Consider the following 24,207-nt stretch of genomic DNA (forward strand, 5'->3'; position numbering starts at 1 on the left):
TTCCTGTTAACTTTATTTGTTATTTTATTCATTATCCAGGAAAATGTATTTATTTCATTTGTGTGTTGTCATTTTCAGGCAAACTGGTTCTCATTACATCCTGGGAGTGGCTGATCCTCCCTAACAGGGTAACAGCACTCTAGGTATCTGAACTCTAAAGAGAAATTATAAAGCACAAAATAATAAAGGAGTAAATAGAATTTGTCAAGTGTGGGGTTTTTATCTCAAGTGATTGGAAAAGATTCAGAGACTAGAAGTCACAGAGATGATGAAACTCTCACAGCACTGTGAATGGCAGAAAGGACGGAAGAGGAGAAATGACCAGGAAAAGAAGGATTGTACTAAGCAAGGGGAGCCAGGGAATGAGGAGTCGCGAGTCTGTCAATGTACTGTATGAGGCTTGTGAAAAAGACAGAAAATAGTGAGGACAACTGGAGGTCCACCTGCAGGAAGAGGGAAAGAGGAAAACCCTGGGAGTTCCTTGTGCTAGATAACGGGGAAGCCTTTAAAGAGCCAGAGCTCCCAACATCCTCCCCAGGTCAAACTTAACTTTATGCCTTCTTTTCCTTCCTAGCCACACACAGGGGCCTGAGCAACAAGCCCAGCACTTTCTTCAACAGCCACAAGGTGGCCAGAGTGAGCCCCAGCAGGAACAACAGGACATCCAGCAGGTGCTGCACATGCCATGGCTGCTGAAAGCCATGGGGCTTGAGATGTGCGCCTCCCCCTGTTTGTAGGATGTGGTCAATCCAGCCCACCAGACGCTGGGAAGGTGTAAGGGGGTGGGAGCGCCTGATGGCCCTGGCAGTCATTGCTGCAGACTTGTACCTGAGGGCAGACACAGAGAGAATGTGTTACCAATGTGCTGTGCGAGTTCTTCAGACCTTATAACATAAACACACACACACACATTTTTTCTAGTCTATAGCCAGCTTCAAACAAAATTGTTGGCAGACACTTAACACTGTCTATCTGAGTCGCCATTAAAAGCACAACAAGAAGCAAAAAGATAAAACCTTAGAAGGATAATAATTAAACTTTGAAGGGAAATTTTTTTTTAAAAAAAAACTATGTTTATGAGGATTGCAGCTATGATACTGTAATAGTGTTCACATTAAATATATTTGAACATATCAACAGGATATATATTTGATTATATGAATAGAACATTGAAACATGAGTGTGCAGTCCTGGTTTTTAGGAAATTATTGTGAAGATGGGCAAGTGATATGTGGGTCAACTGTTCTTGTCTCTGCTCCTGTCTAATTTATTCTAGGTTTGTGAAAACTTCCTTTATAAGAGGCCTGCCCTTGGCTCTAGAAGCAGAGTGGAAACAGATAGTCAGTGATTCCTCGTGATGCCCATTTTCTATGTGCTAGTGTGGGGCAGACAGTAATGACACACGTGACTGAGATATTACAATCTATTAAAGGGTCAAAAGAGAGGAGTGTATGATGACTGAGCACAGTAACAGAAAAATAACAGCCAAGCACATGGTCTCCTAGGAGGACAACATTGGAGAGACTGTCCTGGGAGGTCAACACAAAGACCCCGAGGAGGGGAGATCACCGCAGTAAGGACAAGAGAAGGTCCTTGTCATGGTTTGAGTGAACAATGGCTCCCATAACCAGATATCTGAATGTTTGCTCCAGTTGGTGAACTGTTTAGTTAGGATTAAGAATTGTGACTTTTGCTGGAGGAGATTGTCTCTGGAGGTCTTTAAAAAGGCCCACATCGACCCAAGTATTGTTCTTTCGGCCTCCTGCCTGCATCAAGATGAAGGCTCTCAGCTACAGCCTCTGTGCCATGCCTGCATCCACATTTGCCAACATTATAGCCATGGACCAACCCCCTGATATGTAAGCAAGGCCCAATTAAATGCTTTATCTTATACATAAACTTGTGATGTGGGATTCCAAAGTGTGTGTAGTGAATATGATTGGTTAATGAAGAAAACTACTTAGGTCTATTGCAGCACAGGATAGGGCAAGATAGGAATTCCAAACAGAGAGAGAAGGAGAGAGTAGGCAGAGTCAGAGAAAAGTAATGTAGCCACCACAAAAGACAGATGCAGTATGCAGGACAGAAGTTTACTGATAGGCCATGAACAAATAGTGATGCCCAGATTAATAGAGATGGGTTGATTTAAGATAATAAGAGTTAGGAAGAAATATGCATAAGCTAATAGGCCAAGCCATGGTTTAATTACTATACTTTAGTGTGATTATTTCTGTTCTGAGCAGCCAGGAAAGAAACAAGTAGCCACTGCCAACAACCTTGGTCATGGCTCCTCCTCATGGCAATAGGAGAGTAACTAAAACAGTACTCTTCTGATTCAACTGGAATTCTATATGTATACGCTGAGTCAGGAGATCAGGCATCTTAAAAACATACAAAGTTTCTCTCCTGCCTCAACTGTAATTAGGTGACAGGTACCCAAAATATAAGAGGTCATAAAGATAATGTGTATGGAAGAAAACATCATATCACACCAAGTACAAGTGTATTCTCAGCATCTCAACTAAAATTAGGATTAAGAGCAAAGGGAAACCAGAACTTCAAGTATCACACATGTATTTTTCCACGTTCTACAAAATTCCAGTGTTATTGATAAACACACGGATCCTTTAGTGTCAGGTCTACATTCAATGTAAGCAACCCCAACCCCAGAGAGCTGCATACCTCTTGTCTTCTATGACTTCCTTCAGTGTAAGTGCAAATGTCTCTGCCTTGAGTGTGTCTACATGAACAGAAACACCAATTTTCTTGGCTTCTATAAGAACCATGTTTTCAGGCTGGTCTGCAAAGAATGGAATCCCCACCATGGGGACTCCATGCTGGATGGCCTCCATGATACTATTCATTCCACCATGGGTGACAAAAAGTCGAATATTAGGATGAGCTGTTGCAAAATACAAAAATGGTCCAATATTTCACTATGAAAGTTTCAGACACCAAGTAAAGCATCAGACCCAAGAAATACCAGTGTGTTGTAGAGAATGGTTTTACTGATGTTTTCCTTTGAAATTTTCAGTGTTTTAGGATATAAAATCTAGTCTTCCCTAGGCTGAGAGATGCCTACTTCAATCTAAAACTATCAGGGACCTAGACAAGGAAGAATATATGGAGAGTGGCAATCCAGGCCTGTTTCTCTGTTTTTTGTTCATCCTAACCTTCTCCATAGATACGTCTTCTTTACTTTTCTAACCTCAACCTTCTCTGGCTATCCACATCTGGTTTCTTATGAATCTTGTATTCTGTGTATTTCCCCTCTTTTTTAATAGAAGTTTACTAAAGAGGATGGTATAGCAAAAGATTCTGTGTTTACAGATATTGTCTGGTGCTCCGTATTAAGCAAACGAACATTTCTTATGATCATAAAGAAATTATCCAAAACAATACCTCACACAAAATCTACCCATGTTCTCTAGAAAACAAATGTTTTCCCTTTTGTATAGGCTGTGATTTCCCTGAACAGAGATATGTGCAATATTTCCCATCTCATTTTGAGTGACAAAATTTGAGTGCTTTATTTATAAAACTTTGACTGAGCCATTGAGTGTGGAAGTGATGGGTCTACAGAATGTCACCAAGAAACAAATGATTTTAAGGGAGATGACTAAGGGAATTTCCCTTTGCTCAAGAAATCAGTGTTTCCTTATCTTACTGTGAGGTTATCCTGGTTGGCTCTCAAATAGCCTCCACATCCTCAAAACCCCAATATTAATTTTGTAAGTGTCTGAGTTTTCAGCCCTTTCCAGACAACCAAGATGTATCTACATGCTTACATTCATATGTGTGTCTCCAAAAATGTGAAGCAGTTCACACATCATTATGAGAATAGTGGGAACAAAGAGTGGGAACTGGGCCAAGGAGCAGCTATAGTTCACATGGTTTTCCAGATTGTGTTGGAGGGATCAATCTTAAATACTGATAATTCAAGGCTACCTGTCTGTTTAGGGACTTGGAAGTAGGGAAGGATAAGGAAATTGCTGCTATCCGGTCGAGAGTACAGACTGATTCCCACAAGAGCTCTAGCTGCTTTTGCCTGCCTGCTGAAGATCTATCTTTACATATCAACAGACTTTACTTTGCAAGCCCAAGTTCTCAGGCATCGGTTATCTATGCAGTCCCAAACGCACATAAATGGTAACAGGTCTAGGGACACTTACCCAGAAGGTCAACCTGGGGAAGCCAATCCATGATTTTGACATTTGGGGCCATTCTGACATCTTCGGGCCATTGATCATCCTTACATGTCCACAGCACCCCTTGAGGGAGGCGAGCAAAGGCACTGTTCATCTCCTTAATAAGTTCCTTGGTCTGATACAAGGATGCTACAGAGCCCAGGGACACAAGGACAAAACCTGAGTCTCCAAATGTAGTGATAAAATCCTCCAAGTCCTAGAAAAAACATAAAGGAGAGAAGTCAAAAGAAGTGGTTTGTGAACGCCAAGGCAGTTATGACATGAAACCAGGTCGGGTGTTGAATAAGCCCATGCTTTAGTTGCTTGTGTTTTGTTTGATAGGATTCCTCTCATTGAGCCTGTAAAGCTGTGTTCTGACTGCATTGATTAGCAATCATCTCTTCACCATTGGACTGTTATGAATTTCTCTTCTAAGCCAATATATGAACAAGATTTTGTTTTGTTTTGTTTTGTTTTTAGAGACGGGTTTCTCTGTAGCTTTGGGGCCTGTCCCGCAACTAGCTCTTGTAGACCAGGCTGGCCTCAAACTCACAGAGATCTGTCTGCCTCTGCTTCCTGATTGCTGGGATTAAATGTGTGTGCCACCACTGCCAAGCATATAAACAAGATTTTATTTGAGTAAACTATTTCTATTGCTTAAAGTATAAGTTCAGGATAAACTGATTGTTCAGGGCATTTTCTTCGTTTAGTAACTTGAGGCCGCTCACAACTCCTTGGACACCATTTGTATTATTTTATAATCATGCTAGAAATATAGTATACAAAATTTCTTCATTTTCCATGTTACATAATGTCTTCTACTCTGGTGTTCTTTTGTAGCTTTGGCTACAGAGTAAGGATAGATTCACAGAATGGGTTGAGAAGTCGCCTTTCATGTGGAACTGCCACAAACACTTATAGAGGAACTGGCATTAATTCTTACATGTTTCGCTTAACTCACCAACTAATACATGTTATATCAGACATGCTTAATGAAAGATCTTTGTATTATTTTACTCTAACTTAATCCCATCAGTTTCAGATTCTCTGTTTTGAGTCAGTTGTGTTCACAGACATGCATAGGAATTTGTCAATTCATGTGGGATAACTCAATTGATGATACATCATGTTTGAATAATTTCTTCATAATCTTTATTGTTTTATGTAATAGCAGATAATTTTCAACTTTAAAATATAATTATTCTATTCTTCTCTGTTATTTGTTTTCTCAATGACTCCAATGATTTGTCACCCAGCTGCTCTTTTGATATTACTGATTCTAATTTTTCTGTTTATTGTTTCAGTCATCTACACTGTGATTCTTTCAAGCCTCTTCTTCCCATGAGCATCCTGTTTAGTCTTCCCTTTGTTACCTGTGCCTTATCTAGAAGTGTAGGTTATCAGCTACAAGCACCTTGTGTGTATTAACAAGGATAATAAAAGCTACAAGTTATATCTTAAGTCTTGTTTTTATTATTCTATATTTTTACATTGTGTTTTGTATCATTTTTCCTTGATATATAACTTTTCTAAATGTTCCTCTTGATTTTTCACTTAGTCTCAGTGGTCGTACTATCCTGTGCTGTCTCGTATTATGTACAGTTGATTTCTATCTCATCCCACTGTGATAAGAGATATTTGCATTAATTCATGACTTTGAAAGTTACTGAGGTTGCTTTTGTGTGTGTCATCCAAGGCATGAACCAAGGAATTTGTACTGTGCATTAGAGAACACATGCTCTGTTCTTGTTGGAAAGTTGGTTTAGCAGCTAAGAGAACTGGCTGTCCCTCCAGAGGACCAGAGTTCAGATCCCACACTTTGGTCACAACCACCTGCACTCTACCTCCAGGACATCCAAGTCTCTCTTCTGCCCTCTTCTGAGGCCAGACATGCCATGCAAGTAGCATATAAACTTACATGCATGCAAACTCTCAGGCACATAAAATGACCTAAAAAATAAATTTTAAAAATTCTCTATATACTTCTAATAGTTCTACATAACCTATGGTGTTATTAAGGTTATAATTTATATGAATATTCCTCTCATTAAAAACTGTTGTATAATTGCAGCCTTCAGTATAAATCTATTTCTTATTTAAATTCCAAATATTTTGTTCTTATTTTTATATCATACTTGTGCACATATGACATATTTCATTGTAAAAAACTGTTTCACAAATTTGAAATGATATTTGTTTGTGTTTAAGTTTGCCAAACAAAATTTCAAATACCTATATATAGGTTTTAATCCTCTGTGAATGTTTTGATATAGAGTCTTCTTTTCTTTATAATGAAAACCACCATAGTTTATTTTGTTTCTTTAGGAAACATGTGGTTGAATATTCCTCAGAGTAGATTCCAGACTGTTTTGTCAGGTATTACTTTAAAATATTTCTTCCCACTTTTCTCCTTATCAATTCTATCATCTCTCTGTGCCAATATCTGAGTCACCTGTCTAAAAGGTGAAGTCTCTTTCAGTCACATCTACATCCCACCAACTTGGGTTTTCTGGAGATTTTTTTACAAATCCCATATAAGAAATCTCCTTCTCCTTCTAGTAATAATATAAATATTCCTTACTGAACACTCCCCAAACACTTCTTCTCACCCACTGCAAGAAAGGGTAGGCAATCTGGTACCCATGGAAACCAGAAAACAATTCCATACCCTGTCTGCTTTGATCTGAAAGTAGGAAAAACATTACTTTCATTACCTCAGCATTTTGGCCCCCACTGCATAAAATCAAAGGAGTTCATTTCTCCAAGCATGGGACAGGGGACCCCACAGTGACAGGTAACAAACAATCAAACATCCTTAGCTCTCTGTATTTTTAAATTTTCAGCTGTAGTGACTCTGAGTCTGCACTGAACATGCAAATTACCTGCAGCTTTGATAGTTTGCAGTAGCTGGATGGGGTTAAAGGGCAAAACAAGCTAGGAAACTACATAGCAGGATCAGTTCTTCTTCCCAATACTGCTAAGTTCTGTCTAGGTATATGCTCTCTAAAAGTGTTATCTGTTTCATTATGAAGAGCCTGCCTTCTCAATAAATACTGTATTTATGGATATGCACTGCATTTTTAACATGTATAGCTCTAAATTCAATAGGAAATACCAATGCTAACTAAAGGACTTATTGCACCAAAGGCAGGAACACAGAGAGATAAAAACGAAACTCAAACATTTTACCCACACAGTCAAGTCTTCAACCATAGCATGGGATGTTCTAACACCATCCTTCACAACCCTAAAATGGACTCTCAGAGTGCCTACTTTGCTTTAGAGCACTTCCTTCCAGGACATGCCTGCCAAGTGACAATTTCCACCTATGACGATTAACAAGAAAATGTCCCCCATGGCAGTGGCACTATTAGGAGTTACAGCCCTGTTGGACTAAGTGTTGCCTTCTTGGAGGAAGTTTATCACTGTAGAGTGGACTTTGAAATCTTCTAAGCTAAAGCTATACCAATTGTCCCAGTTGACTTCCTGTTGCCTGTTGATCAAGATGTAGGACTCTCAGCGACTCCCTCAGCACCAGGCTGCATGTCACCATGTTTTGTGCCATGATGATAATAGACTACTGAAATCATAAAAGAACCAAATTAAATATTTTCTTTTATAAAGTTGTTGTGGTCATGGTATCTCCTCACAGCAACAGAAACCCTAACTAAGACACCACTTGAGCACTGTCAGCCTTTGAATTAAAGATATATTGAGGACTGAGATTTCACTCACTTGAGGTATTGGCCTGGCAGGTTTGTCCATTAAGCCTCCCACATAGACTGTGTTGGGAAGCAGGGGACGAGCAAATTCAAAGGCAAAGTCAGAGTTGACGAACCACAGCTCTGCTTTCAGCAGAAGGTCAGACAAAACTGGACTAGAGCCTTCTGCAAAATGTTCCTGTATGGTGGCATCATATTGAGAAAGTATTTGTCTTTGCTTCAGGGAGAAATCAAAGAACATCAGGAAGTTCTTCACTCGGCCCCAGAAGTCCATTTGGTCAGTTAGTCTTGAACCATACACTGGAACATAAGACAAGGGGCTAGGGAGTCCAAAGTCCAGAAGGCTAAATTGCACAGGAAGAAAGGCCACAAATGGTTTTTCAAGTTTCTCAGCAATCAAGAAAAAACAAGAATCTGCTGCATCCAAAAATACTAGGTCAAAATTCTTATACTTTAAGTAGTCCATGATGTCCTTTCTGCTTAATATGAGACTGCATACGTCTGCCAAGTATTTATGTATCTTTATAATAGTGTGATGATTGAACCTGCAAAAAATAATAGAAAATATTTTAGGGAGATAATCCATACAGTTTGGAAAAATGTTAAACTCAATTTCTGTAGGAATTCCTACAGCCAGAAGCCTGTAAGTTACCTGCCCATTATGTATAGCCCACCGATGCCTTCTCTTCCAGCTGTGGGATCAGTTGCTGTTCCCCTTGAAAGCACAGGACTATGATCTGTGAGTCCACACTGAATAGATGACCTTTCATTATATTCAATTCTTAGTGTGGGATTTCTTTTTAGCATCTGTAATCACTCAATGAAAGTGTTCCACAACTAGGCAAATATAAGGCTATACTCTAAAAGCTACTGATCATTTTTCTATTTTATGTGATACCTAAACCTAACTGTGCGTGTGTGTTTGCAATGTGTTGTGTGTGTGTGTGTGTGTGTGTGTGTGTGTGTGTGTGCATTTTCCTTTTTTGGTGATGAAATTAGAAAAGAGGCCATGAAAGCACTTAAAAATAAAAGGCTTCAGAAGAGATTAGGAGTCATGGAAGAGTGTGTTGAAGGAAGGGGGCAAATTAGAACAAAGTATAGTGACACATATTCTTTAAAATCCATAACAAGACCTATTTTATATGCTCATTTAAAATTCTAATGGAAAACAATGTATATTTGGAAGATTATTATCAGAATACATGACTCTTACTGACTCCAACTTACTGAAGGTTTTGCTAAACATGAGTAATCCTCTTTCACATCAATGCTTACCAGATAAGCAAACTGGTAAGATGCACAAGCGTGTGATGTCATCCTATGTAGTGGTCCTTTCTTTGTGTTTTAAAATTGAAGCTTGCCTGAATATCAGAGTGAAGAACTAAGCCACTAGAGGTCAGGCAGTGGTGGTAAACACCTTTAATCCTGGTATTTGGGAGTTACACATCTTTAATCTCAGCACTAGGAAGATGGAGACAGGAGTGATATGACTGGAAAGAGAGGAATATAAGGCAGGAGGACACAGACTGGAAGCAGTCTGAGGTTTGGTAGAGGTGGATGGAGTCAGGAGATGCAGTCTGACAACAGGATCGCCCCTTCGGTCTGAGTATTGATAGTGGTAAAAGAATCCTTGTGTCTGGCTGCACTATTTTCTGAACCTTCAGGATTCTCCCCCTAATAGCTGACTCAGGGATTTATTTATTAAGACCAATTAGAATTCGTGCTCCAAATCATACATCAAAAGATCCACAAGATGAGAGCCCAGTGGCACACTCCTATCTTTGCTCATTCTCGACTCAACTTCAAGTCACAACAACTGAGGTTTGCCTTTAAGGGTTCCTCTGTCAGAGAGATGTTGTTCAATGTTGTGGTATAGAGGTGATGGTACCTTTAAGGGAAGACCTTCGTATGAGATTATTAGAGGGCCTTTTCCTTTAGATGTTTGAAATGATCTGCAGTGGACTTTGAGTTAACTCCTGTGGGGGATGTAAACACACACACACACACACACACACACACACACACACGTATATATGCTTAAAGTTTAGTGTTTTGATGGGATTTCTGAGTGTACAAAAGTGTGGGTCTTTGATTCTTGTGCCTTCTCTTGGGCTCATTTCCTTTTTTTTCTTATCCAACTATAATATGATATTTTTGTTTTATGTTACTATATTTTTATATTTTGTCATTATTATCCCTTAGAAGCCTATTTCTTTTCTAATGAATGATATAAAGGGGGTAGATCTGGGTAGGTGCAGAGGGGGAAGATATTAGGAGGAGTAAAAGGAAGGCAAACAGTAATCAGGATATATTATGAAAGAAAAATTTGTTTTCAGTAAAAGGAAGGAAAAGGAAAGCTTTTAATCAAGTTTCACAGGAAAGGACCAAGGCATGACAGATGACATATGCACACGCAATGGAGTGTCCTCCATTAGGGATTGTATGTAGGAAGGTGACAAAGTTCATGGAAGAGGTGGCTCCTCTGTCCCTGACTAGAGAGGTTTCAGTGGCTGCACTGGCTTCATTGAGATGACATGAGCAGATGACAAGTAAGATGCAGAAAAGAAGGTCTAAAAGGCACGACTTCCACTTTCTAGAGAATATCCCATCATTGATCCAGCTGTCAGTCATCTACCATGCACCACTCAAACACAATCCATCCCTACACCAATTAATTCACACACTCATCTTTTCTCTTAAACTCACTCTAAGCATCGTGCAACTGTCATCTACCCATGTGTAAGACTGGATTAGTAATACTTTGGTTCCAAGAAATGAAACAAATTACCTGTCAATAAATAATTCTTCCGTAAGTAGTGAAAATCTATTATCAAATTCCTTTTCTTGATCTTCAGGTAGACTCCAGGTTATAATCTCATATGACATATTCTCCTTTTTTAAATCTAGGAAAACACCAATTGAGTAATATTTAAACATATCACAATATACCACACATTATTACAGTGATTAAAGAATTGACTCAGTTTCACATCTTTGTGGAAACTGTGTTTTGATCTTCAGTGGTTTGTTCTTCTTTTAATCATTCAGTTCTGAAATCAAATAATACTTATTAAGATTTTACAGTATTTTGAGAACTTCTATTTTTTGTTTTTTAGTGTTTGTTTTTCTAGACAAGGTATCTCTGCTGCTTTGCAGCCTGTCCTGTAACTCACTCTGTAGAGCAGGCTAAACTTGAACTCACAGAACTCACCTGTGTCTGCCCCATGATTGCTGGAATTAAAGGTGTGCATCACCAGCACCAAGGTCTAGAACTTTTATCCAGTCTGCAGTTATGAAAGTTTCCAGCAACAGATTTTATTTAAAGACACAGCTACTATTTTTCACATTACTCTTGGCAAAGCATAAAAAAATAGTCTGAAATGGTTCACTGACTTTGTCATTATAATGAGTCGGGCTTTGTAGTAAACTACAGGTCAGTTTGATTATAGAGTCCCTGCATTCCATAGGAAAATTAATATGAAACATGCACTGTGTCCATTTGCCTGTTTGCTTTTCATTGCTGTTCCTTTCATGTTTGTCCCTTGTTTTTTGTTTGTTTGTTTGTTTGTTTTGCTTTGCTTTTTTTGTGGCAGGGCCATATGTAATGACCTAATTGGTTTTCAACCCAAAATCTTGTTTCTTTTGGCTTACTAGCACTTAGATTATAAATATGTGCCAGTACAAAGATGCAGCACGAATTCTAATTGGTCTTAATAATAATAACCCAAAGTGAGATATTAGGAGCTGAAAGCTGAAGGATCAGAAAAGCAGAGCGGCAGTCACTGGAGCTCTTACCACTATCAACGCTCAGACTAAAGGGTGATCCTGTCCCTACGAATCCTCTGACTGCATCTCAGTCTGCATCTGCCTCTAGGAATCCTCACTCTGCCTGAATTCCTCTCTTCTCCTGCCTTATATTCCTCTCTCTGCTCAACCATATCAGTCCTGTATCCACCTCCCAAGTGCTGGGATCATCTTTGTGTGAACTCTGTTTTTTTTTAGACAGATTCAATCTCATGTAGTCCAAGGAGGACTTGAACTCACAAAGATCCATCTGTCTCCCAAGTGCTGGATTAAATGTGCGTGCAACCATTGCCTAACCTCAATGTCTCTCTCTGTCTGCACTCTGATTTTCAAGCAAACGTTTTGTTATAGCATAATAAAAATATCACCACACAAAGAGATTCAAAAGTTCTACCTCAAGTCAAAATGCTAAATCAAAGAAGAAAAAACAGAAGGTAGGAAGGATGGAAGGAAGGAAGGAAGGAAGGAAGGAAGGAAGGAAGGAAGGAAGGAAGGAAAAAAGGAAAGAGAAAGAAGGAAGGAAGGAAGGAAGGAAGGAAGGAAGGAAGGAAGGAAGGAAGGAAGGAAGGAAGGAAGGAAGGAAGAATCTACCATGCTTTCACTGGACATCTAAGCACTTATGTGTAATGAATAATCTGATTCCACTTTTCACATTTGACTCCTGAAATTTCGAGTTATATCTCTCATTTTACCAGAAAAAAAAAACTCAATCCATCCTCTCATATTCTTCATAAGAATTTCAAGTCAAGAGACCTGGGCCAAAAACAGAATCCTCACATGAACCGAACTGGAGAGTTTCAATAATTGTTATTTTTTGATGAGGGACTACAGGATCTGAACTTCCTTTTCATTGTTCCTACATCATGTGACACAGTACAAACCTACTCTCTTACATAGTTTTACTGATCCTGTTTTTCTGTAATCAGATGACATTCCTTGGATCACTGCTTTATCACTACATTTTTGTATAAAAGTACACAAAAACTGAAGTACAGAATTTTTTAAAACATTAGACTGTAGTCCACCTCATTCTTCTAGGTCTCAAAAGCACAGGTCTTACAGACTGATCTGAGTGTAAGGAAGCTTGTTATAGAATGGCAAAGAACTATAAACTTAAACCATTAAACCCTCCATGAAGACACTAAGAGAGACATACAGAGATCTAATCTACATGTGATGTAGAAAAAAGACAAAATCTCCTGGGTAAATTGGGAGCATGAGAACCTTGGGAGAAGGTTGAAGTGGAGTGAAATAGTAGAGAGGAAAGAATAGAAAAATGTAGAGCTCAATAAAAAATTAAACCCTCCTCCCTAGTACTATCAAATACTTTCAATTTATGTGATTCCTAGAAACCTTTACTTCTTCAAGATGTCTGTCATGCGGTTTATCAGGCTGAATAATCACAGAAGGAAAGTGATCTGGAGAAAAAATTAATGTTTAAATGTTTCAGTAAGACGTTTCAGTTTAAGGTTGGTAAATAAATGCCAGTAAGCACTTACGATATATTAACAGAGCAGCCCTTTCCCAGAATTTTCTCAGGATAGAGCAGTTTAAGAATGTACTGTAGATTATATCTGATAAAGCACAGAATCAAGACAGAGGACCACATCCCGATCAGGGCACACTGAGGACAGCACTAAGTTATCCTTTCAGCTCACTGTGTTCTATAGCTCTGTGCTGATATCCATCAAGAATAACCATGTCCTATTAAATGTTTATCACACGAGGCAGGAAATCATATCCAACCAAAATCCAGAGAACAAAATGCACTTGAGGTAAAGCCCCCTTGTCTCTCTCAAAGTTCCCCAAGGCATTTTTCACTATGCTTTATTCTTTTGGCCATATTTCAACACTAAATGTAAATCCATCTATTTCTTTATATCTATCTATCATCTATCTATCTATCTATCTATCCATCCACTTTTCTGTCTATTTGTCTTTGTGTCTGTCGATCCATCTATTAGGCTGTCTCTCTGTCATCTGTCTATTTATCTATCAACTATATATCTATCAGTCATCTATCTGTCTGTCTGTCTATCTATCTGTCTATCATCTAGAGAAAGGTTCTCATGTATTCCAAGCAGGTTTCAAAACTGCTTTATGGTAAATAATCATATTAATTTCTGTTCCTCCTTTCTCTACTTTCTGAGTTCTGGGATAATAATTGTGTGCCACATATTTTTTTATATGTGTGGTCCTTGTGATCAAATAAAGGACTTTGTATACACTAGGCAATTACTGCAACAACTGAACAACGTATCAATACCTGTCTAGCCCACATTTTACTAGGCAATTGTCTCAAGTTAGATGGTGTTTCTGTTTTTGTGGGACCAATTCGATAACATCAGGGATCCTCAGTAATTTGCTACAAAGAATCAGACCAGGACATGCTTATATACGTGTTCTGACTGACCAGACACTCTTTAAACTGTGTAGTAGGCCATTTCTTCTTTGTTGTGCTGGTTAGTTAAAAAAGCAGGCAGGGCAGATAGGATAAGGTCCCTAACTTAGATTTATATTTAATTAGTACCAAATGTACAACTTTTATCAAAAGTTAGTATTTACTACTTAAAGTAATTTAATATAAAGATTGATTTTAAAAGTACCTGGGATGGACATCTTTTCATAAAACAGACTGGTCACATTATGGCCATGGTCTTGAAGAATTAGTGACACACGGTTCATCAATCTATAATGGCTTACACCTAGAAAAAAACATAACTTCAATTTGTAAAGAATAATGAAAAGATTCCTGATTATCATAAATGACTGCCATGAAGAAATCCAAAAGTAAGTGCAAAGACACAAAAAGCCTTTGTGTTGTTTTGGTATCAGAGTAACTGTAGCTTCATAAAAGGAATTTGGCAATGACTCTTCTGTTTCTATATTTTGAAATACATTAAGGAGTATAGGTATTAGGTCTTTTTGGAAGTTCTGGTAGAATTCCGCATTGAAACCATCTGGTCCTGGGCTTTGTTTGGTAGGGAGGTTTTTGATAACAGCTTCTAATTCTTCGCGACTAACAGGTCTATTTAGATTGTTCACCTGATCCTGGTTTAACTTTGGTATATGGTATTTATAAAAAAAAGTGTCCATTTCTTTTACATTTTCCAGTTTTGTGGCATAAGGCTTTGTAGTAAGATCTAATGATTCTCTTAATTTCCTCTGTGTCTGGTTATGTCCCCCTTTTCATTTCTGATCTTATTAATTTGCCTATTCTCTCTCTGCCGTTTGATTAGTTTGGATAGGGGTTTATCGATCTTGTTGATTTTCTCCAGGAACCAGCTTTTTGTTTCATTGATTCTTTGGATTGTTTTCTGTGTTTCTATTTTGTTGATTTCAGCCCTCAGTTTCATTGTTTCCAGTCTTCTACTCCTCCTAGGTGAGTCTGCTTCTTTTTTTCTAGAGCTTTCAGGTGGGCTGTTAAGTCTCCAATGTGGGCTTTCTCTGTTTTCTTTAGGTGGGCACTTAGTGCTATGAACTTTCCTCTTAGGACTAGTTTCATAGTGTCCCATAAGTTTGAGTATGTGGGCTTAAAGTATACTCTTGTAAATATTACTAATATGTATTTCCCCTTATCCAAACGTTACTTTTATTGGTGATCATGTCCCTGAGTCCTACAAATTATCATGAGCCCCGTTACAATCAATAGAGCCAGAACATTTCTGCTGTTAAGAGTAGCATAACATTTCCTTGAATAATATGGTGGCCTGCTGGATGCAAACTTCAGTGACTGGGTGCATATACAGATGAAAGAGAACTTCTTTTGAAATCAAATATGTTAGCCTCCTTCCCCCCAATAAAAAGAATCTGGAAATTCTCACTTCTCCATGTTTTGGAAGAACAGACTGATCACTATGACTAATATGCCTCCCATCTACTCACAACCTAAGTCCCAGAAGAGAAGCCTTTTTTGTCTTCTTTACAATACACTGACCAATCTAATTCGGCTGTTTCTACATCAGATGCTATTTCAATGTAATATTTACCCCCACTCTTTTGTACAGTCCCTACTAAGCACCACATTGCACACTCCATATGACTCCCCTCAGATCTGATCTCAGCCTAACTATAAAATCTCATGCCTAGATGATCCACTACATGACGTTTTTATTAGACATGTCCTCCCCTCCCAAATATACTGGTCCTACAACTCTGCATTCCCTGCAGGCACTCACCCATTGCACCTATAGTCAGTATTTTCGCAGCCTCCAAGAAAAGAACCTTGGTGAGGAATAAGCTCACTAGAAGCCAACTCCGATGCTCAGCCATCTGTAGAACTCACAGAACACAGGTATAGTATCCAGACCTTGAGAATGTGCACCAGTAAGGAACCCTGGGAGCCTCTGTCACAAAGCAATAGCTTTGGCCCTGAAATGAGATTTTTTTTTTAAAAAAAAAAAAGGAGATCTTTTATTTATAGGTCTTCCAAATGCCCTCTTGCTCTTTACCTTGTCTCTGCAGCTCACTTTCTAGAACACTCTGTTTCACCCTCCTTAATCAGAGTTGACAGGTGAATAGAAGATGAGTTAATATTTAACTTGTCTTTTAACCCCAATCTCCTCTTTACTGCTCCAACACAACTCTCTAAACTGTGATTGAAGACATCCTGTCAATGAAAGCATTTACGATGAACATTTTACAAGCCCACTCACTAATTTATAAGACTCTGCCTCCTTTGTCATTTCTCTACTTGGATCCTATTGCCATATCTGATACTCATTAAGCCAGGTTTCAGTTCTAAAATCTCCAATAATGGCAATCATAAGCTAATTTCTTCAAGGCCTCTCACTAGTCACAAATTCATGAAAATGTGCTCATGACCTAAGTTCAGGACTTTACCTGAAGACAAAACAATTAAGATTGAACCCACAGTTCTGAATGAGCATCATAAAGCAGAATGGATGCGTTACACCATCCTCCCATGTGCAAGCACAAGACAGCTTCCAGTTCTGCCACTTGTAAATCCACCCAAGAGGAAGGAGCGCATTGTCCCATGTGGTCATCCTCACATCCTAGTTGAAAACTTAACAGCTTTAATGAAGTTTCCCAGTGCATCCTCAAGCAGAGGGAATCTGCTTCAGGACTTTCAAAGCATGCAGAGGAATACTGCCTGGAGTTCTGCTTTGCAGCATTGTGTCTTATGTCTGCGTCATTACCTACATCTTTATGTAAGCATTGCATTCTCATATACTCATGCTGGTTTCACAGTCACACAGATGAAAAGACAAAAAAGGAGAAATAATGTGAGAAAGGGGGCTGCACTATTCTTCACAGCAAATCTTCAGTCCATCTACTTTCCTGTTCTTTCAAATGTATTAATGTGATGATTGATTTCAATGTCAACTTTGCTATATTAAGGGATACTAGATAGGTGGGAAAGTCTTATTTCTGACCATGTGTGAGAATGCAACCAGATGGAAGTAGACTTTATGTCAGTAAAAAGTGTAAGGATATTGCACCCTCACCCAAAATATCTGAGTACTGTCACATCTGTTCAGTCCTTGAAGTGAAAAAATAAATTATAACAAAGATGCAGACTCTCTCTATTCCCTCTTTTGTAGCTGAGACACCCTTCTTCTCCTGGCTTCAAACATCAGACATCAGGACTGAGAGATGGTTAGGTGAATGAAGCACTTGTCAACCTAGGTACAGACACTCAATAGTCACCGAAAAAAAAATAAAGCCAGGCACCTATAATCCCATCAATAGCAAGGCAAAGATAGGTGGACCTGGGGCCTTTCTGTCCTCCCAGTCTGGATAAATTGGGAGGCTCCATGTTCAGAAAAAAAAAAACCCTGTCACAAAAAGTAGGGTAAGATGTAGTAAGGAGAATACCTAATGACACCTAGTGTTAACCTCTGGCTTCAACATGCTTACATGTGCATGTATGGTTAAACTGATATATATACACACTAACACATACGTGCCATACACATAGACCTCCGTCCCTCCCTCCCTCTCTCTCTCTCTCTCTCTCTCTCTCTCTCTCTCTCTCTCTCTCTCTCTCTCTCACACACACACACACACACACACACACACACAAACACACATATAGACACAGAAAACATACACATATAACCGCAAAGACTTGAATATGGGAGAGATACTTGTAAGAATAAGGGAAATAGATAAGGAGAGAGAGAGCATGAAGGAGTAAATGTGCCAGAAAACACTGAAAAGCATTCCTGTAAGCAGAGACTGTTTTTTCCTTCCCAGCCACCCAGACCCAATTAATCACACAGAAAGTATATTAATTATATGACTACTTGGCCAATAGTTTAGACATGTTCCTAGCTAGCTCTTACATCTTAAATGAACACATTTATATTATTCTGTGTATCACCATGAGGCTGTGGCTTACCAGGAATTGTTCTGGTGTTTTTCTCCTTCAGAGATTGATGGTGTCTTTCTCCTATGGCAGCTACATGGCATCTCCTACTTTTTCTATCTCTGTGCAGATTTTCTGCTAAGCTTTACTCTGCCAAATCACTGGTCAAAAACAGCTATATTCATTAACCAATAAAGTAACATATATTCAGGAGAATATTCCACATCACATTCCAGTGACCAATGCAGAGAAAATAAATTTTTGACAGAAATGAGTATCTATGTGTGAACATGTGTGTATATGTGGATGTGAATGTGTGTATAAAACATTTAGAACATGCTATTTTTTAATCAGGCAAAACACTAAGTAACCTCGACTCTATAAATAAAAAATTAAACAACTGTGACTACTGCACAATAAAATATGACTAAAAATACAGTGAATTACTCATAAACATTATGAATAAATATTTACATAATTTCTTATGCTTAAAACAACACAATAAAATAAATACTTTATAATCCCATTAATATGAAACCCAGAAGGTAAAAAGTAAAAGTAATATTATGTATTGACCACAAATGGTTATTCAAAAGTAAGATGTTGTAATAAGAGCGGCTGCATTCCGGCCGCCCCAGCTACCGCATGGCTAGCTAATGCCCGAAATAATTACACAGAAACTGTATTCTTTTAAACACTGCCTGGCCCATTAGTTCCAGCCTCTTATTGGCTAGCTCTTACATATTTATCTAACCCATTTCTAATAATCTGTGTAGCCCACGAGGTGGCTTACCAGGGAAGATCTTAACCTGCAGCTGTGTTGGGTGGGAGAATCATGGAGACTGCCTGACTCGGCTTCTTTCTCCCAGCATTCTGTTCTGTTTACTCTGCCTACATAATTTTCTGTCCTATCAGGCCAAGCAGTTTTCTTTATTAGTTAACCAATGAAAGCAACAGATAAGATACAAGACCCACCTCCATCAGTAAGATGGCCAAAAGCAGAAATAAATGAGTAGCTATAGAGGAGAAATCTTCTGTGATGACAAATCTTCAGTGTGCTCAGTGATATAATATAGAAAGTCATAGATATCCATATTGTATAATTATTTATTTTAATTACAATTAGTTTATAAATAATAACACAATACTACTTTCCAAAATGAAATGTGTACCAAAGTAAGTAAAAGGAAGATTTGTTTGGTGCTTTAAATGACTAAGAAAAAACTAGAAACACGACCAGGGAAAATATTATTTACAAGTTAAAGTACAAGACACTCTGTATAAATTGGACATAGTTTTCATAATTCAGATCATGGAGGGAATATTGAAATCTGGTCAATCATTCTCCATGAGTGAGAGGACTGAACTCAGAATTTAGGAAGGACAAGACATCTGCCTGGAATTTACAGAACGGAACAACGAGGACAGAGCGATGCATGATAGCACAGAGTACTATGTTAGAGGGGCAAAGTCTGCAGTTGGAGATTTCCTAGAAAAGATCAATCCAAACATTCCAATCCCTCCTCAGTTCAGCAGTTCTCCAAAAAGCAGTCAGTCAAGTAAGATGATATCCAGAGGGTCCACATGGCCCCTCTTGTCTTTATCCTTAATTCAACTGTTGATTTACAGAAGAGTTACTAGTAGGCTGAAGCACTTAACCTTGTGGTTCTGACTCCTGTGATTCTCTCTCTCTCTCTCTCTCTCTCTCTCTCTCTCTCTCTCTCTCTCTCTCTCTCTCACACACACACACACACACACACACACAATATACACACTCGTATATACACATATGCATCCATTCATTCATGAACCTAGTTTTCTTCCCCAATGATCTTTTCTGTAAAAAAATATTCAGAAACAGGAGAAGGTGACATGGGCAGTGCAGATTTTGGTTCTTAGAACTCTTACTTCAGTGGGAAGAACCCAAGACCAAAAGCCTAAAAAGCTGGGGTTTGATCTTACCTCTGCAATCCCATCCCAGGTCAATATGAGTTTGACCCAAAGCCTCCATGATCTACTGCCTGTGATAGTAGAGATGTAGAGTAGACAGTAGACAGGAGAGACCAGAGAACACACAGCACCAGGATCTGCTCAGTGAAGACCCTCTTTCCACATCAAGGAGGGCATCACACATCATAGCAGAACAAGTATGTCAAACCCAGATCCCTTTTTTTTGTTGTAAAATGGCTATGGGATGTCTTTCTGTATGGTGCAAACATGTGTTACTCTCATTGGTTGATAAATAAATCTACTTTGGCCTGTCTCTAAGCAGGATAGAGCCAGGCTGTAAATCCAAGCACAGATACAGGAGAAGAGGGCAGAATCTAGGGGACAACAACCAGCCACCAAAAAAAAGTAGGCCATGTTACAAAATAACGTAATAAAGTACAAACCAAGTGGCAAAATAAAGACAAAAATAAGGGTTAATTTAAATGTAAAAGCTAACTAATAATAAGTCTGAGCCATTGGAAAAACATTAATAATAAATATAAACCTCTGAGTGATTATTTGGAAGTAGCTGCACAAATGGGTCAAAGAGAAAATATTCTCCATCTACATTTGGCACTTAAACATGGTGCACTTACTTCCACATAAGACCCAAGAAATCTTGGAAAAGGTTCTGAATGCACAGAACTGGAGCCACATTGGACATTCTAGTCTCACAGTCTCATGACAGCAGCAGCACAGAAAAATATGTGTCCACTTAAGCCTGCCTGCTAGATGGAGCCGGACACCAGTTGCCATGAGCTAAGCGTTGTGATCAGGGAGTCTCACACAGGCCTCAATATAGGAGATAATCAGTCATACACTATGTATAGGATTTAGCATTAACGTATACAACAAAACACACTGAAAAATACGAAATAAAAAAGAGGACCAAACAGAAAACCTCCTAACCAGGTTCTAACTTGTTTACAGTGTGTATGGGCTTATGAAAAATTAAAAAGGACATCAAAAGTTATAGAAAGGAATAAATAGCATAAAAATAATATGATAAAGTCTTTAAAAACAGGAACAAAATTAGAAAAATAGTTTACATAGAAATGGAAAATAGACAGGAAGGTTTGATTCTGCCTAGCACTGTATTAATTTTGAATTTTTTAAATGCAGACAATCAAACAACAGTGGAGAAGGATGCTTTAAAAAAAAGTCTCACACTAGCTCAGAATTGAATATAATAAAGAGTTATTTATTTAGGGGTGGGCTCACAGATTACAGTCCTCTGCACAAACTGGAAAACAGCAGCTGAAAGAGAGAGGGAACTCACACTTTACATCGGGATTTATAGTATAAGAAGCCATGCCCAAGTGGGCTGGTAATTAAATGCTGCAGGCTAAAGGAGTTCCTACAGCACAACAGCTGCAGGGAGACATGAATCTGAAAGAGAGACTGATAAAATACACGAACCTAAATATTTTTAAAATGCTTTAACTCTAAAACAGAAGTACAAAATGCATTTGTATTGGTAACTTAAAGGATATATTACTTGGGTAAAATGTTTTTCCACAGGAAATAAGAGGCTATGGATTTTTTTCCAGGTTAACATGGACCAGATTTGATAAAGGAACTCCTCCTGAACTTTGACATCCTCCTTCAAAGGTTATAATTTATCTTCCCAGGATTTGGCTTTGATCTCAAATTTTCTCAGGGTCCCTATAAGATTAGCAGTGCCCAACAATCAGCAGGAAGTAGTCTAGAAAACTATGTCCAAATTCCCAAACTCTATTTTATAAAAGTTTATTTTCTTTAAAAAGGGCTTGGTTATGAATTATTATTGGTCATAGTCAATTTCTTTTAACAGAAGAAAGGGGATATGATATAGAAATGATGAAAAAAGAATCGATTATTGCATCTACTGTAATTTAAAAAATTTCTAATCTCCACAAATTTTACATTGGTATGATTTTAGTTTATTGATGCAAATTTAAAGTTAATTTTGTTTTGCTATATGTATTTCTATTCTTCTTTAAGATATTATGTATATGTAGCTAATTTGAAAATGTAATAAATAGCTAAAAATATAGATTAATAGTTAGTAATCTATAATATTCAAATTTATAGTCATATTAGTTAGTTTTTCTAGGTATATTTCTAGATGATCTATTTCAATTAGGTACATAATCTTCAAACACTTCAAAGGCCTACAGAATGTGGCATATAAAATATTGGAAAACTGCGACTTTTCTCAACAAATACATGTTGGCTTCTTGAGCCTTCAGTTGCCAGGCTTCTCGAGCCTCTACATTCCCCTAGTCATTGCTAGGCCTCCTTATTCCCCAGAGAAAGGTGAGTAAACTATTTGCCCAATTCACGGTCCCACAATGTAAGATTCTTGTTCTGCAGCCCCATGAGACAGGACAATCAGATGCAATAGGGAATCGAGTCAAGCAGGAACTCAGTTTATTACTGTGAGCATTACCTTATATAGGTTGAGTGACATGATGTGTTATGGGGATACCCCAGCCAATGAGAGGCAGCCAAACCCTCCCTCTGGCTAGAGTGTCATCTACCTGGTTTTTGATGTCTCATCTTCACTTAAACTCAAACCAGGCTTTTCTCTGTTCCACGGGCCCCAAAGTCTAAGCCCTGAACTCAAGCCATGATTTTTTCCATCCTATATGCATCGAGGTAGAGGCCCTGAGATAATTTTGGCCCAACAGATATATATCTGCCCCTAGCAGTGCTAATTATCTCAAGAGGATGATGGGCATTGAAGAAACTCCTTATGGAATTTGCTTTCAATGTGGCAAGGGTAACCATTTGGGCAAGAAGCTGCTTTTGCCTGACTGCTTGACAGTATACTGTATAAAGTGGACATGCAGGACCCACAGGAAAATGACCATTAAACTTTGGCAAAGCAAGGCAGGATGACTCTTCAAGTTCCTGTTTCACAGAAGAAACTGCTGATGGCAGGACACAGAAAAGTGACTCATGTACTTTACAAATATTGGTGGGATTTCCTGCTTCACTGAAAAGTCTGCCAGAGACTCTAGGCCTGTAGGCTGAAGATTGATAGCCCAACATTAAGTAAGAACTTTGGGTGAATGTCCACACAGTCAGATGTCTCTGTCAATTATAGAGTTTGGAAAGTGCTTGCAATGAACTTCTTGTTTACTCAGGAACTTTTCTACTTTTCTGGGAACTTTGATGGAGTTGAAGATCAGATAGTTATAATTATAGTTTTCATTATTATGATAAAAGGTAAATTAGATATGAAACTTCAGAATCATAAGATAGGATATATGATAGAGTATTTTTTTTAATTTGCCAAATCAAATAGACTAGATATTATAACTGCATTTTTATTTGATAACTGTTTTTATATGTAACTTTGCTATGTTAAAGTTAAAGAAGTTCTTTTTGATTATACAGAAAAGCAGAAATGCCATGGAACATCTTTTTTATGCTGTGAATAAGTGTTCCTCTATGTATTGATTAATAAATAAAGGTGATTTGGTTAGAGCAAAGCAGGATAGAGCCAGGTGGGAAATTCAAGCAGAGAAACAAGAGAAGAAGGGCAGAATCTGGAAGAATCCAGACTACCCTAAGGAAGAGAGACATGTAAATAAGGTAATAAACCACGAACCATGCAGCAAACTATAGACTAAAGAAAATGATTAATTTAAATGTAGGAGCTAGCTAATAATAAGCCTGAGAAATTGGACAAACATTTATAATTAATGTAAGTCTCTGAGTGATTATTTAGAAGTGATTATTTGGAGGCTGTGGTACCGGGCAAAAGAGAAAATCCTTCATCTATATCAGAAAGACTGAATCTTAGAGTTAACATGTTTTATACATGCAATGCTAATTATCTGAAAATCTCTGTGTGTATTATGAACTGTGACATGAGATCCTCATCCACACACTGCACATGATCCCTCACATAATTTTCCATGTATATTTGTTTTGAGGATAATATTTTATGGAAGAAACTTCACACGTTACTTGTTGTCCCTTAACTCCTACCTACTTGAAAACAATAAGACATTCTATATTTATTGCTTTTCTTTTAATCTACTTACTTAACAACACTGAGGTTCATTCTGTATCAACTTATAAATCTCAGAATTATTATTCTCTATTACATATATCTGTTACTCCAATAACTGGACAGGCTGTAGTTTCTTTTCTTTCCTTATGTAAATTTCTCACAAATGAG

The 24,207-nt window shown here is 38.1% G+C and overlaps 1 protein-coding gene across 2 annotated transcripts; it reads right to left on the minus strand.

Moving 5' to 3' along the window:
* On the minus strand, window positions 1-24,135 carry LOC142851821 (UDP-glucuronosyltransferase 3A1-like). 2 transcript variants are annotated; one of them, XM_075975902.1, is made up of 8 exons: window positions 15,892-24,135; window positions 14,320-14,418; window positions 10,698-10,812; window positions 7,923-8,454; window positions 4,173-4,404; window positions 2,683-2,902; window positions 539-828; window positions 1-143 (listed from the first exon to the last, which is right to left on the minus strand). In XM_075975902.1, the coding sequence occupies exons 1-7, from the start codon at window positions 15,983-15,985 to the stop codon at window positions 552-554; spliced, it is 1,569 nt and encodes a 522-aa protein (XP_075832017.1). In that variant the 5' UTR covers window positions 15,986-24,135; the 3' UTR covers window positions 1-143; window positions 539-551. The 2 variants fall into 2 exon arrangements, with proteins under 2 accessions (XP_075832017.1, XP_075832016.1); XM_075975901.1 differs by lacking the exon at window positions 1-143 and having other exon boundaries at window positions 153-828.
* Window positions 24,136-24,207: the final 72 nt, after the last annotated feature.

Source organism: Microtus pennsylvanicus, chromosome 6 (assembly GCF_037038515.1).
Source record: "Microtus pennsylvanicus isolate mMicPen1 chromosome 6, mMicPen1.hap1, whole genome shotgun sequence".
Taxonomy (NCBI): Eukaryota; Metazoa; Chordata; class Mammalia; order Rodentia; family Cricetidae; genus Microtus; species Microtus pennsylvanicus.